The 15,372-nt window shown below is 39.1% G+C and overlaps 2 protein-coding genes across 5 annotated transcripts in view; both read left to right on the forward strand.

Annotated features, from left to right (window-relative positions):
* The window catches only part of LOC105265180 (uncharacterized protein KIAA1522-like), a 97,737-nt gene that overhangs the window by 72,275 nt on the left and 10,090 nt on the right, over positions 1-15,372 (forward strand). The gene's annotated exons all lie outside the window — the stretch shown is intronic.
* LOC105265179 (E3 ubiquitin-protein ligase RNF8) lies at positions 8,220-11,631 on the forward strand. Its single transcript, XM_011302542.1, has 4 exons — positions 8,220-8,470; positions 9,722-10,520; positions 10,618-11,037; positions 11,148-11,631. Exons 1-4 carry the CDS (start codon positions 8,339-8,341, stop codon positions 11,501-11,503), a joined length of 1,707 nt encoding a protein of 568 aa, XP_011300844.1. The 5' UTR covers positions 8,220-8,338; the 3' UTR covers positions 11,504-11,631.

The raw sequence follows: 15,372 nt of genomic DNA on the forward strand, positions 1-15,372 counted from the left end.
CAAAATGCATGATGTTTGGGGAGAAAAGGAAGGGGGAGAGGGGGGGGATAGGAAAAAAAAATATCGACCATCACCGGTCTCTCGGTGAAAGAAAAGAAAGAGCCGCGCCTGAGTGTGCGAGGACGCGGAACGGCCTCGGAGGTTGAGGGAAAACCCCTCGATTTCCCCCCATACCACCCACCGAGAGTTTGACTCCAATAATATTCCAGATGATTGTCCCGAGACAGATCGATATACCATGGAAATTATTACCGCCCCTCGATGGAAATTTTCATCGATACCGCACTCATCTAACATTTGCGAAAACTAATTTTTCGATTACTCGTTGCCAATTACCCAACATCGACCTTTTGTATTTACTCAATCCCCCTCCCCTTTGATTGCGATTGATTCGATCACGCTAAGTAGCCCTTCTCCTCCTCGTTCATTAAGAAAAACTCATTTCGAGGGGAAAGTGCATCGAATTGCGCCAGTGGTCTCCCTCACCTTTCTCCCCTTGCAAATTCTCTGGATGAGAGGTCTCAAAAAATTCCATCAGTCCAATGTTTTTCGTTGGCGTTGAAAAAAAATCGTAAATTGCTGTTTGACGTGCGAATATGTCGACGCCCCGTGGTGCACCGTCTCGCGCGTAACAACCGCGACTGGTCATTAATACCGCGTAATTCAGGTAAAATACAGGTAGCCCCGCCACTTTTCACTTTTTCATTCAGAACCACCTGCGACTCCGGTTCATTAGTTTCCGCAATTACTCCTCGGATTAGGAACAAATTCAATTTCATAGACACTGTACTATTTTCAAAGATATATGGCTGTATATTTTTCATTACAGCAATTAGGTAATTGCATAACACATTCCAATGGTAAATTAATTAAATTTGTTACGATCATTAAACCTATTGGGACAGATGAATAAATTAATATATTGATTAAGCCATCGATACAAATGACAGTTCATTCAAACAATAACTCAATATTTTCATTAATTTTCAAATTGAAAATTAAGACGACATGGTGGAATTTTTAGAGATGTTCAACCGATATTTTCGGAAATAATATGGGACAAAAAAAAATATTTCCACGTGATAGCAATTTGCCCCACTCAAATTTCACAATCAGAAAAAATAAATAATGCAAGCAACACCGCCCCCAGAGTTTCCGCACTGATTGGCCGCCCCATACGGTCCACTTTGTCAAACCCGTCTGGCAGTGCCTCGCGTTAAAGACTCCACTCTAAAAGACCCCGACAAACTTCTTCCCCGGAGGATTGGCTTGAAAATCCACCAAGTCGACCCTGAATAGCAGCATCCAACGTCGAAAGAGCCCAAGAGGTAGAGACTTGCATTCCTTCACGTCACCGTGTCCGCCCAGTGGCTCGGCCCCGAATCGCGCACTGTCGACTCTCCCCCCTTTATATAATTAACCATTAAATTATAAGTTTGGCTATCGAAGTTACCCGTGATGGTCCTCTCCACCCATCTGAGAGAATTCCAATGGGGTTGCCCAGCGCACTCGCCTCTGCAAGTAATTATCTACGTGAAAAAAAAAATAAGTAGGAGGTCAAAATTGAGGGATAAAAAAATGGTAAAAAACAACTGAGCTACCTTACTTGAACTCTCGGAATTACGCGAGTCGCAGTTTTTTTTTTTCAACAAATTTTTTTCATTTTTCGATTGGTATTAATTGCGCGACGCCCGGGTGCCGAGATCCTCAAAAATTAAAAATCCAAATGAAATTTTCTCCCCTCTTTCTTTATTTTGAAAAAATATTTAGTCATTTATTTATTTTAATACAATTTTTTAATAAAATTTTGATAGAATAAATGTTGTTTGATATTAACAGAATGTATTACTAATTGGAAAAAATAAGTTTGATAAAAATGGAAAATTTTCAATTATTTACATGATTATTAGATAATTTATTTATTCGAATAATCAAAGGGAAAGGGATCCATTAATCCCAAGGATTATTCTTACGTATAATTCCCGATTAGAATTACAAATGCCACCTCCACACGATGAGAAAAAAGTTTGAATACACTTATGACTCAATTGTCAATACGCAGCAGAATAATTGAAGAGTCTCATGATTAGATGCTAGAGGAGATTGAGTCGAGCGGGAATGAGCGTTTTATTTCTCTGTATCAAGCCTGTCGCAACACGCGACTAGTTTCTCTCTCCCCACCAATGGCTCCATATATTTGATTAATTGCCGATGTAATCATTGATTTATCCAAACACCCACGCTCTCGCCCATAAAAGCGATATCGAGCTCCTTTGCCGGCGCGTTTCGTCCATGTGTTGAGCAAGCGCCCCTTGTATATTACCACTCACAGTTTCTATATTGAAACTTACACGTCGGCGGAATCAACAGCCATTCATTCAAACTGCACCACAAAAATTGGTATTCAAATACTTTGTTGCACATTTATCTGACAAATGAGTTCATCAACACCCAGCAAGTGCATGTACATGAGTGAAAAACCATTTTCTATTTCAAAACCAAATGTTTTTTTATGTTTTCCGCTACCAGCAGCACGGGATATTACGTCGTGGCTTTTTTATGGGGTGCATGCAAAAAAAGCATTCGATCAATGAAATCTATAACAATATACAAAAGCCAGTATTTCCCTCATGTATGCTTTTTCATACTGTAATGAAAGTATAATAAATGCATTGAGTTCAGTTAATGAAATGCAATTTACTTGTAGATAACACTAAAAATATATTATTTATTTTGTTAATTTCGCCTGTAATTCGTGCAATTTCATGTGATTCTAATTTTGTATATAATATGATGCCTCTAAGTTGGTCACGTTCACGTGTTCTAGTTTAATCTGTTTTCTATTCTTAATTCTTCAAGTTAATATTTTAAATTGTCACTTTTTAATTATAGAATTTTTCATTAACATTTTTGTTGATGTGTTGAAGTGGCAGAAATTCAAGATAATATTTTCTTAATTATTCATCTCAAAATTTCGATTTACACTGGAAATCGAATCGGGGGACTTTTTTTTGTCCTCTAGTATTTTCCCGATTGATGAAAGTTGATGATAAATTTCTGATTGTCACCGGGTCTGAGAAGTGGTGCTTTAGGGCCGCACAGACAGTGAATTCCAGAAGAAAATGCAAATTATTATTAAAAACACGTAAAATTTCGAAAATGTTACGTAAAAATTCTTGAACATAATGCCTTGTGAAACCGCTATTAAATTTTACAGTTTCCAGAGAAAATCCGTAACTTTTTCATATCGTTTGAGTTACAGGCCCAAAAATTTACTGAGCGTTCCCGATTTTTCACTTATATCTCGATAAAAATTCACCTAAAACCGCTCTCGCTTGGCGATTAGTTGAAACGTTCCGTAATTTTTCTTGAATATTTCTTTCTGCGCATTCGTCCCGCGTACAGATTAAATACCAAAGAATATATTGTACACATGTTGGCGAGTAAGTTTTATGCGTTGTATGATTTTTTTCGCGGTCCAGCGTTGAAATGCGGTGTAATCGGTGAGTTGTCTCATCCCATGGAAATTTGTTGAATTCACATTGAGTACCAGGAGACCACACACATTGTGATCTCGATGCACAGTATGCGCCCGTCCATTCGGCGTTCTCTTGAACCATCAAGTTGCATACATTCGAACCCAATGGCGAGGTTACAAGATGGAAGGGGGAATCTATACAGAAAGGCGCTTTGTCGTTGGCCGATCTTCAACCCCGCAGGCGCACGAACACGTAACGCCCTGTTGCCCACAATGTTGCCCCTGCCCACCCCGCATCAACTAATCCCAATTTAACGTTGCGCGTCGTTTCATCCAACTATCAGTTTCCAGCTCAGTACTTTGAGCAACTCAAGGTGGATGAACCTGAATAACATAACCGACCGTGAATGCGATTGTATCGTGACTTTTTATCGTGGATAAAACTCATTGCATCAAAAAAATTCTCGGCATTTTTCAACTTGTCAAATTCGCCTTGTGGTCGCTTTCGAGACAGGGCGGTGGATTATCCTCAAAAGGTAGACAAACGACTAAAATTGAAAGATTTTCAAGGACTAAAATGATTTTTCACGTTTGGTTTCAATCCAAACTTTGCTCAGTAAAGATTATACTTGTAGTTAATTTTTTCGAGAAGATTGTGTTGGAAATATTTTCGACGTTAAAACAAACAAGAGACCCGTTGTAACTGATCACAGGGAATACTTGAAACATTTAGGCTGTTTATGACGAAACAGCCCAGCACGTGGACCAACCCCATAGACAAAGGGCCTTGGCTACTGGGTAGACCTGCCACCCTGGACGAATTGGTGACCGGGGTCACTTGGAGACGAACTCTCGAGCAAGCAACATTGGACATTAACAACCTAGCTTACATTATATCGAGTCTTTAACTAAAGTTTGTTTGCTAACAATAAATGAAAGATCGAGTCATTTAATTAAATTGTCGGCAATATATTTTCACCTACAATTGAAGCGTGTGCGTGTCCCTTCTTAGGAGATAGTTTCGAATAACATAGAGAAAGTCTCAACTCATCGGATCCAATCTTTTATTGAAATTTTTCGTAAAAATAGTGGAAATCGTGCGAGAAAGGACAATTATGACAAAATTTTCCGACTATTAAGAAGAATTTCGATTCACGGAATGGAAGATTCTGGGATTTGGAGAAAAAGTGAGTTAATTAATTGCTGAATGAAAAAGGAAGAATCATTAGAATGAAAGTTGTCTGGGTCACCATCGGTGGAAGCAAAAGAAAAAGAATAAGAGTAAAGTACGAGACGTTCGACACGGCATCGATAGAAATCTGATCGACAGGGCGATGCCAGTGTATACGTGGAACTCGAAGATCTCTCGGCAAAGCCTGTTCTACGAATGGGTTGGATGGGATCACCCATCGAGGCGTGGTGTGACCCCTCTCTTTTATTTGCCCCGATACCTTCATTTCATCTCCAACATTCATCAAGCACACCATCAATCCCATTAACTATTTTTCCCAGAACGCTGTTAATGCACCGAATACAAACAATTGTTTTCGCCTTGCGCAATGTTTATTGATTACCTCGCATCAGAGTTGAGGGTCTTAAGTTGATCATTTTTTTTTCACTTCTTTGTTGCAGGTAAGACACGGGCGAGTCTTCGGACCTTTTCGAGGGAGATAATAAATCTTGGTCGGTGCAACCTCTCATTTCTTATATTTTAACCTCTACTTTTTTACATTCGTCCGAGGAGGACAGCAACGATGAAAAACAAACAACCTGTTTATCCCAAACTGGAGGAATAGAGAGAAAATATTGTAAGAAGTGGGAGGTTATGCTGTACTGAGTATCCGTAACATTGTGATGATCATCGCGCTTCGTTGCCCTAATTTAACGAGGTGCACGGAATGGTGCACTCGATTAAATCGCGAATCTGAAGATATTTTCAAAGGTGAGTGATGGGAGATTATTTTTACCCCAACGACAAACCGACGAGAGCTAACCGCTTTCCAATTCCAATTCGATTCGTCGAATTACCTCGGAAATCGACTCGAATCAGACCGACATCGACTTGAATAAGTATTTTCTACACAAAAACAACTCGGCAATGTCTCCGTGTTGCCCTCCTCATCATTACTCGTTCCCCTTTTCTGAAAATCCTATTGTTCGAATTTTTTTCAATGATTTAAACGAACACTCTGACCACAACACAAAATTCCCTAGAAAGCGACAGAAAAACCGATTGGCGGCACTGAATTTTTCCCGCGCATGAAACAAATTGCGACACGAAATGAATGGCGAATTTCCCGCAAAATGAAGATGGAGAATAAATCGAGAAAATATAGGAAAAGGGATTTAAGCTTGAAAAGCCACGACTGTGGAGTAGTTATTGAAGTGAAGAAGTCATTTTATTTTTTAAATGCCCATTGAGAGTGAAAAAAAAAGAGCGTTAAACGCAATAGCACTTTGTTTCTTTCCCCTCGATATAAATTCAGCCAATCGGTTATAACTCCACAACGTCAATTATTTCGAATGGATTTAAAACAACAGTCACTGAGCGTACAGACTAACAGATCTTACATTGAATTGAGGGGAAAGCACATTAATCGAACGTACGTCTCTAATGCCTCAAGGAAGCGTGTCTTCAGCCTTACGTTTGATCCCTTCGACATAACTACAAACGCCCGTATGTGTGTTTATTTTGTATTTGCCCGTCCCCTTTGATCTAAATCTACTCAAGTTGTTTACTAACACATGGTTAAACACATGAGAGCGCGAATCCTATTGCGTAATCAGTTTCACGTATCTAAAGAGATACACACGAGCGTTTAGCACACGGGGTTGTATGTTGCTTTGCGTTGTGTTAACTTTTAACCGACACGTCACCACACAGTTCTGCCTCGTGGGTGCTTCACCCGTAATTAGCCGTAAATCGACTATTGCAGATCGAACGTGATTCAGGGCTTTTCCAGTCATTTCGAGATTTAATAATCCCGTTTAGTATCAGAATTCGACATTTATCATTCCACATTCCAGCCTAAACAAATTCACAATTAAGCTCATTTTTAATCCTTCATTAAAATAGTCGCGTAATATTTTTTCTTCATAGTTTTGTATGCCTATGATATTCATGCCTTTTTCTTTCATTTATTACATTTCTTGCGTAAATTGAATTATAATGTCAATTACTTTTTTATTTTTTCTGTAAATAATTATTCCCTAATAATAATCATGAAAGAAGATAAACATTGATGAATTATTTCCCGAAGAAAATTCGATTTAAAACGATCTAACCAATTCTCTGCGCGCGCATCACCATATCTCGATGGAAATGCAACCCAGCGCTGTAATCGTTTCATAAAGAACTTGCAATGCGGTTTACTGACGTCACGATAAAAGTTTACCGAGAACTACGTGTGAAATAGCTAAAGGAAAAATGTTTTTTTTTGGCAAATTGAGATGTGAGAAAGCAATACGACAAATTAAACTATAGTTTGTTCTCATTTAGCGATGAGTGGGGAGGAAAAGGTCCTCGGACATGATAGCATTTGCATTGTACAAGCGTACGGGCGTCCAAGGGTATTTATCCGGCACTCTGGATTTATTTATTTTCAAGTTATGGCGACACTGACCGCGAGACCACGAGGAAACATACACTCCACACAGTTATAGCTCCGTGGTTTCGTATATAAGCCATATGGTAATAGGGTATCTTATTTTTTCTCATCATTTTTTTTCTACTTTTTCGTTCTCCCTTTCTCGATTGACCGTTTTGCCCGTTGCTTTTATTGCCTCTATCCTCAACACGAGCGATTCACGACCCCAATGACCCGCCAGCGCTCACTCCAATGGTCATTTTTTTTATTTACATTTTTATTCCTCGGGATTCCCCCTGCACCTTCCCATCCCCCCTCCTTTTTGTGATTTTTTTTTCCCCATCGTTTATTCTCCTTTGGCTTGCGCCGATAATCTCTTCGTCTCGCGCCGAGGGAAAGATCGATTGGCGAATAAAATATTCACGCTGTAGAATATTTTAGCGGGGAAAGTTCACTTGTGTAAATTTAAAATGAGGAAAAATCGATATTGGAAGCTCGTAAACTCACCTGTGGAAACTGAGAGGAGTGAGTGGGCGAGGCTGACTGTTTTCTACGGGGCGAACCGCGAACTTTGTTCGCATTCCGCGGGTTTAAATTATCGCGGATGTGAACAGCTGGGTGAACACCGATACTATCGCTATTTTGAATTCATTCATCGGTGAAGATGAGAAATTTATTCTTCCAATCTTCTCAGTTTTACCGATTTCAGGGTACAAATTGCACGCATCGATCTGGAAAAACAAATTATTCACAATCAATATTAAATATTCACGGATGCTCTTAATATCAAATTTGATATACAGATATTTCAAATTTGATACTTTGGGAACTTTATATCGAATTCTTTGACAGATGGCAAAGAAATTCGATCAATGCAAGATATTTTGAGATATATTTCCAATAAAAATAGGATATATTTAATAAAGGAGTGGGTAATAAAATAGATCAATAAAGGAATATTGTTTTTTAGTGGTGTTGGATTTTTGAAGATAAATTTAAATTCGGAACGGAAATTTCGCGCCACCTGGCGTTTCCCGCGAATTTCGAATGTATCGGCAGAGCAAATGAGAGCCGTCAGAGGTCTCAGAGATGTCATAAAAACTGATCAATGGGTCTCCTGACATAAAACGTGTATTACTACCTCATGGAGTACATGCAACCGGCATCTACACACTTCAAGTGATTTCTCCGTTGTTTTGCCAGTGCTTCCTGATTCGATCCGTCGGTTTATGTGAACTTAATTGGTAATAAGCAGTGTAATTGAAGTTTTAACATGACAGATATTCCGATGGAAGTGCAACTGTCCGCGGAAAAACGTGAAATTGATGTGGAATTGATACCTGTTTTGGTTAAGTGTAACAAAGGCGGATCAAAAGCTCGTGATTTCCAAATAACTAAGGATGTGGTAAGTAATCTATTCAATTTATAAGGTGTAGTTTCTGGGGATTTAATTATTTTTGTAAGTGACACTTGGGTGTATGAACTTCCCAAGTCCAGGACATCTTGTATTTGGGAAAATTTTCATGGCTTTAAGATCCATTTATTTGCCAACCGTGAAGTGATTTTGTGTGTATTCACATCCAGATGATAATAAAAGCCTGAGGACTAGGAAAAAGGGAAGAATTGAAAAATAATTTTTAACCCCTAGTTCATATCTACTCTTTTATGAAATTAAAGCCTGGGCGGACCATCTGTCGAACGTCATCTTTTATTTAATTTGATCTTTTTAGCCTAAAATATATAAAAATTTGACATAAAATTTGTGGTGCGGGAAGCATTGAATGGGCATAAAAAAATAATGAAAAAAAAAAGAAGAAAAATTATTAAAGGGCACTTAAGAGCGATATTGTTTAGAAGGGGTCTACCAAGTTTCCTAAAAAAATAATAAATGTGACACATTGCATTTGTGGTCGCATTTTTTTCATCGACCATTGGTTAATTTTACATATAGTTACTTCGGAAATGAGAATAAACTCTTTAGACAAGGAAAAAGTTGAAAAATACAATTTTTTTTATTACTCTACGTGTCAGGGGTCCTATCTGTCTGTTTTTCTCCTGGAATCGATTTTTTTTCACCCGTTGATAGTTGATTTCAAGTATAATTGATTCTCAAATAACAATAAAAGCCTCAAGAATCGGAAAAAGATTTTAGAAATGAACTTAATCGTAAACCCTCCAGCTTGATCTTGAATTTTTAGAGAAGAAAACTGACTTTGTTCTAGAATCAATTTTTTCCATCTTCCAACAGTTGATTTCATATATATTCTGTCCTAAATGATAATCATGATGAAAGATAAAAAAATAAAAAGGAAATTCTTTTACCCTAAGCGTTGGAAAAAAATTAAATATTATTCTATTGTTATACAATTATATTTACTGAAAAAGATTTTGCGACATACAGTTTCTCGATTACACCCTCAAGTAATATTGATTTAATATTATCTGATCTACGATTTTTGGTGGCAAAAAGTGATTTTTTTCCTAAATCCAATTTTTCCGTAAATCAGTTATAGATTCTCCAGGAATTGTCCCCGCAGGTGGCAATAAGATCCTCAGAAACCAGAACCTTTAGAAATACCAATACATTCCGAACGACGAATTTTATTTTTCATTTCAATAATTAAAAGAAAATGTTTCTCCACTACAATTCATTCAGTTTAGGTTGGGTCGCGGGGCGGACAACGACGCAATTATTATAGATATCTCAATTTCTCGTAATCACTGCGTGATAGAAAAAAAAGATCAACAGTGGATAATAATAGACTCGAGTTCCTCCGGAACGTTCCTAAACGGTGTAAAATTAATTCGCAACGTGATTTACCCCCTGAGCCTTGATGACGAACTAGAGCTGGGAGACACAAAGCGATTTCTATACACCCTGAAGATGTGTCCAAAAGGGGACGATCCAGAGGTGAAACGTGCAAGAATGGCGGAGAAGGTCATGGAGGTCTCAGCGAGACAAAAGATCTTCGAGGAACGCCAGGAGGCCCAGATGAAGGAGATGGAGGACAAGATTCTGCTAAAGCAGAAGCAGACAGAGGAGCTGACGACTCGCCTCGACGACCTCCGGAGACAAAAAGAGGCAGTCCAAGGGGAATCCCTAGAGAAGAACAATCAGATTAAGGTGCTGGAGGAACAGATCAAGATCTCCAAGGACAATCAGGTTCAGCTTCAGGACAGCCTGAAGCAGCTTGTGAACTCTATGACGGAAGAGAGGAGACGATTCGAGGAAAGACTCACTGAGGAGAGGAACAAGTGGCAGGAGGCACTTGACATGACGAAGCAGGAGAAAGAGGTATTCGAGAAAAATATGGCAGAGCAGATGAAGAACTGGAAGGAACAACAGTTGAGTACTGTTGTTAAGGAGAAAGAGGCCCTGCAAAAGAAGGTCGAGGAGACCGAGAAAGCTCTCAAGGAACAGACAGCTGTTGCTGAACAGTTCAGGAATCAATCTGGTCAGTTGCTTAAAAAATCCTATTTGTACATTAACTCTTGCTCAATCAACAAATTAATGAATCATCGATTGTGATATTCAGATATTCTTCTTTACAGTGCTGTTATCAGAAGTGACACGGAATAAAGACTGCTACCTTTACAAAGTGAGCAGTGACAAAAAGGGTACGAAGCTCCAGGTCTTGGAAACAATCGACTTAACTGGAGAAAATGCCCCCTCGACTTCGAAAAAAAGTATCGAGATGGGGACTAAAATAATGACAGCCATGGATGAACAGTTTACTTGCAGCATCTGTCAGGAACTCTTCGTGATGGCGACGACTCTCAACTGTACTCACACCTTTTGCTCCCACTGCATTCGTTCCTGGAGAAGAAAACAACATCTCTGTCCCATTTGCAGATCACCGATAACCTCGATGAACAGAGCATTGGTGGTGGATAATTTTATTGATGAGGCTATCAATAATCGTTCAAAGGAGGAGCAAGACAAGAGGCAACAGCTATTCAAGGAAAGACGAGGTAATTTTTCATCAGATTCATTTTTATTTGAATGAATTTTTTACCCCACTGCCTCATTTTTCATGGGAACCATTAGTTTTATAGAAGATAATTATCTGTAATTGTTTTAGCCCTTGAAAATCCTGTGATTGCTACACCCTCTCAGAGAGGAGGAGTTGCTAGACGAGGAACTCCAGGGAGATCAGTCCAGCAGGTTAGGGTTGCTCCACCCCAGGCAAATCCTCCACCTCGAGCACCAGTTCCCAATCAAGCCATTCAAATTGAAGTACCAGCGACAACCGTCAATCAGATTCGAATAGCTGTGCAGAATGCTGTGCAGAACATACATTTCCCTGGTCAAAACACTGTTGCCCAGCTTCCAGGGGCAATACGACAGGTAGTGCAGCAATTACGAATGCCAGAGCCTGCGCAAAATGCACGTCCAGGAGCTCCAAGAGCACGTCACAGGGCCGGAGAGCGAAGGTGAAGGGGATTTACTTATTGAGAATATCAATGTTGACTGATGTGGTTTCGATCTTTATTTTTTGTTTTAATCTAGTGTTGCTCACTTTTGTACTTTCAATTCATATAAACGGCTATTTTTTCTACGTACGATTCAGTGGAAGTTTTTTTGTTCATTTGTAACCCGCAAGTAAAAAAATCCAGTTCTTCCTCAATCTTTTAAAAATATAATTCCAGAAATTTTGTTTAGATTGATTTCATATTTTTTCAAGATTCGTTTTCAGTTTTTGAGATAGAAAAAAAAATTTCCATGGCTTCCAATATTGTGGGAAAATAAACCAAACTTTTTTGTTCATATTAAAATACAATTGTATGAAATTGAATTGTTGGTGAATTTATACGAATGTTTGATAACGTGGTGATTTAATCAGATAATTACTGATTTATTTCTAAAACTGTCGATCTTGGGAATGAATATGAGAAAATCCTTTTTGCAAAAAATGTAATGATCTACAAAGAAAATCTTCGAGGCATCCAACTGAAGTCAATAGTTTTCAAGATAAATCAATAACTAAGAAAAACGGCAAATTCGATGTACTTTACGACCTGGCAACTGAACTGTTGAAGGAAAACTTTCCTGTATAAATTTGTTCTTTTCTCAGACCGTAAATCGAGAATTTTTCATCGATAGAAAACTCTCGAATGACAATCACCACCTCGAAATCAATCCCAGAGAGTAAAATATCCGTGGGATAAACAACTCCCTCAACCAATTTACCTCCAATTTACGTCATTACTTTTCACTTACAAGTCACAATCGATCGTTTTCAACATGCTTCACAAACATATATTATCAACCTCATCCACATCTATATCCATGCCCCCTGACATTTGGCCAACGTGTGTCGCACCCAGCCACCCACGACACGAAAATGTCACAATCCCCTGAAATCCCCAACTAGAGAGACATTGATCGATGCCTCGTCCCCAAGCAACAAACTCCATCCACCCAATCACGATGGAATTCCTTTTAAATATCCTTATACGTCCCCATCAAACGTCTATATAAAACAAAACCCCCGAGGATTCCGTGTCCCCGAACAAATGACCGAAGAACGACGACACAAACTCCTCTCCCGATAAGAGATCTTCATTTAAAAAATTCCCCTTTCCATTCCCACCGTCTAAAATATCTCAATCCACAATCGTATTTTCCCAGGCGATGACCGAGGCAGAATTGCTCTTCAATTTCTCATGTTATGAACAAAAACCCAGGGGAGATACCCCATTCTACGAATGGCACCCGGAAAAAAATCCCCATGATAAAAAGAAACAATCGCACGAAACATTGTACAAGAGCAAAACGAAGCCTAAACAGACAAAAGGCCGATCCATTATTGTCCCGTATACCCCAGCGACAGGAATGGTTCGAACTACGGGACCCCTTTACCTTATGGTGGCGAAACAACGTGTAACACGTGGCAGTATCTTGTATCGAGGAGGCAAAAGCCAGAGGAGCCGTGTGCGCTTCCCCGCTGGTAGCCACCACCGTTTGTTCTCTCTTTTTTTTTTTATCAATTTTTTTTTGCCCTAGCGCTGGTCTTGAAGCAAATGTTCAACGACGCAGCGCGTCGAGAGAAGGTGGAGTGAAACAGTGGCGGTGAGGTGCAGTAACATTCGGTGAGGAACGGGGGCAGAACCGTGTCGAGAGTCGGAGTCCTCACGGCATGCCTACAAGAGTAGATAGCCGTACGATAACTCCACGGAGGTCTACTCTGGCCACCATAAACTCGAAGGATTTCCCCGCTCTTCTCTCTTCCCTGGACCACTCTTGCCGGCTATTGTACTGGAATCTTTTGGGGTCGAGGGAGGTCATTGCAAGGCCTCCCGAGAGGCCGTCCATGGACACTTTCCCCTGTTTCTTCCATCGTAACTTGTTTTTTTTAATTTTTATTTACGAAAATATGTCAACGTGATATCTTCAAGGAGCTCTAGCCTCCAACGGGCTCTGCCCCACATGCAATCACTCTTCTTTTTTCACTTGAAATATTATATATATATACATATATATATTTTACATTTTTCTTCATTTCTTTGAGACAGGTCACTTGAATATTTTCGGTTTTGCGATATTCCCGATGACTTGCAAGAAATTTTGGTAGACTCTTTTCGTCAGAATGTTTGCACCATTAAATTCTCAGAAATACCTGTTTCTCCCGCCATTGATTCGTTGAAATGAGGCGCAATTGCATTAGCCAGCGCAGTGGGATGCGCAGAGGTGTCAAAAGTGAATCGGCTTCATTCCGGCGTCTGACGGCGTCGCGGGAGATGAATGGGCGGTTTAAATGATTTAAGTGTGCGTAAGTGACCGGGAATCGGTCCCAGATTTCCGTGGGACGAAAAATCCGGGCCCAATCGGCCGGTACCAAATTTCCAACCCCCTTTTTTCTATCAGTACTCTCTAATTTATTCGTCTAGTCCTGTGTGACAGTTGACTCGGGCTATAAATACTCCAATAAAAGAATTAGGCCTGTGGGCGAGTTAGTAGGGGAGACACTGACTCGTGTTGCACATGTAATTGAAGGCGTCCGTGCGTGAAGGTGTTAATCTCACTTTAGTTTCTATCTGCCGTTGGCACTCGGACAACCCTTTTTCCGGGTGTTTTTTTTTTGTCGTTGTTTCAGGCAGGACGCAGTGACATGCACGCGATAAGGGGTATCTCACGCATGAATGCATTCTACGAGGGAAACTAAATGAAAATAAATCATCCATCTAAAAAAAAATACTGATTCAACTCGATGTCGATTTGATTTTAGCCGATTCTCGATTCGATTAAAGTGGAATGACTCGGATTCTGTGATAGATCAATTCGAAGAATCAACTTAAGGGCCGGGTGGACTATCTATCGAGCGTCATGTTTGATTTAAATTTTATCTTTTTAACCTAAAATACATAAAAATTTGGGATAAGTTTTGAGGTCACGAAAATCACTGGAGTTGGCATAAAAAAATAATGAAAAAAAAGAGGAAAAAATTTTGAAGGGCGCTAAAGAGCGATATTTATGAAAAGGGATTTTCCAGGTTTCCAAAAAAATAATGAAAAATATGTAGCATGTATGTCAAGTATTCACCACACAAACCAAACCCTCCACTGAATTGAATGCAGCTACAGGCAATCAAATGCTGCAGATTTTTCATTATTTTTTTGTAAACCTGGAAAATCCCTTTTCATAAATATTGCTCTTTAGCGCCCTTCAAAATTTTTTCCTCTTTTTTTTCATTATTTTTTCATGCCAAATCCAGTGATTTTCGTGACCTCAAAACTTATCCCAAATTTTTATGTATTTTAGGCTAGAAAGATAAAATTTAAACAAAAGATGACGTTCTATAGGTAGTCCACCCGGGCCTTAAATCAATTCAAAACATTGAGGTGGGTCAAGTAAAAAATTGAATTGAGTCAAGTCGAGGAATTGACTTGAATCATGTTGGAAAAACCATATAGCTATTGATTCATGTCATCAATTTATCTCAATATAAATGGATTCCGGCTATTAGATTATGGCATAGAACTAAACAAACACAAATTATTTTGAACACTGAGAATTATTATTTAAAATTATTGGACTGTAGACAGTCATTCAAAAAAGAGGCACTTTGAGAGTCTCAAGTTAAATTCTTCTCCAGAAGGCAATATAGTTTTTTCCTTCTACTCTTGACCTTGGTCTTTCCTTTGTTGACCCTCTCTGATCACCAGATGTATTTTGGAAAAAAAATCCGCACCGAAAAAGTCCTCTCAGACTTTCAGTAAGCCCTGCAGTAAAAACGAAATGAATATTTTCTAAATCCGAAAGTATAAAAAAAATTTGGAAACAATTAATTTTGTACCTTGGGGAAA

The sequence above is a fragment of the Fopius arisanus genome, unplaced genomic scaffold (assembly GCF_000806365.1).
Source record: "Fopius arisanus strain USDA-PBARC FA_bdor unplaced genomic scaffold, ASM80636v1 scaffold00028, whole genome shotgun sequence".
NCBI lineage: Eukaryota > Metazoa > Arthropoda > Insecta > Hymenoptera > Braconidae > Fopius > Fopius arisanus.

Bases quoted from the DNA above. Each gene is read 5' to 3' on its own strand.
- LOC105265179 (XM_011302542.1), top strand. From the start codon at position 8,339: ATGACAGATATTCCGATGGAAGTGCAACTGTCCGCGGAAAAACGTGAA. The intron at 8,471-9,721 runs GTAAGTAATCTA...CAATTCATTCAG, and splicing joins TCCAAATAACTAAGGATGTG to TTTAGGTTGGGTCGCGGGGC. The intron at 11,038-11,147 runs GTAATTTTTCAT...TAATTGTTTTAG, and splicing joins GCTATTCAAGGAAAGACGAG to CCCTTGAAAATCCTGTGATT.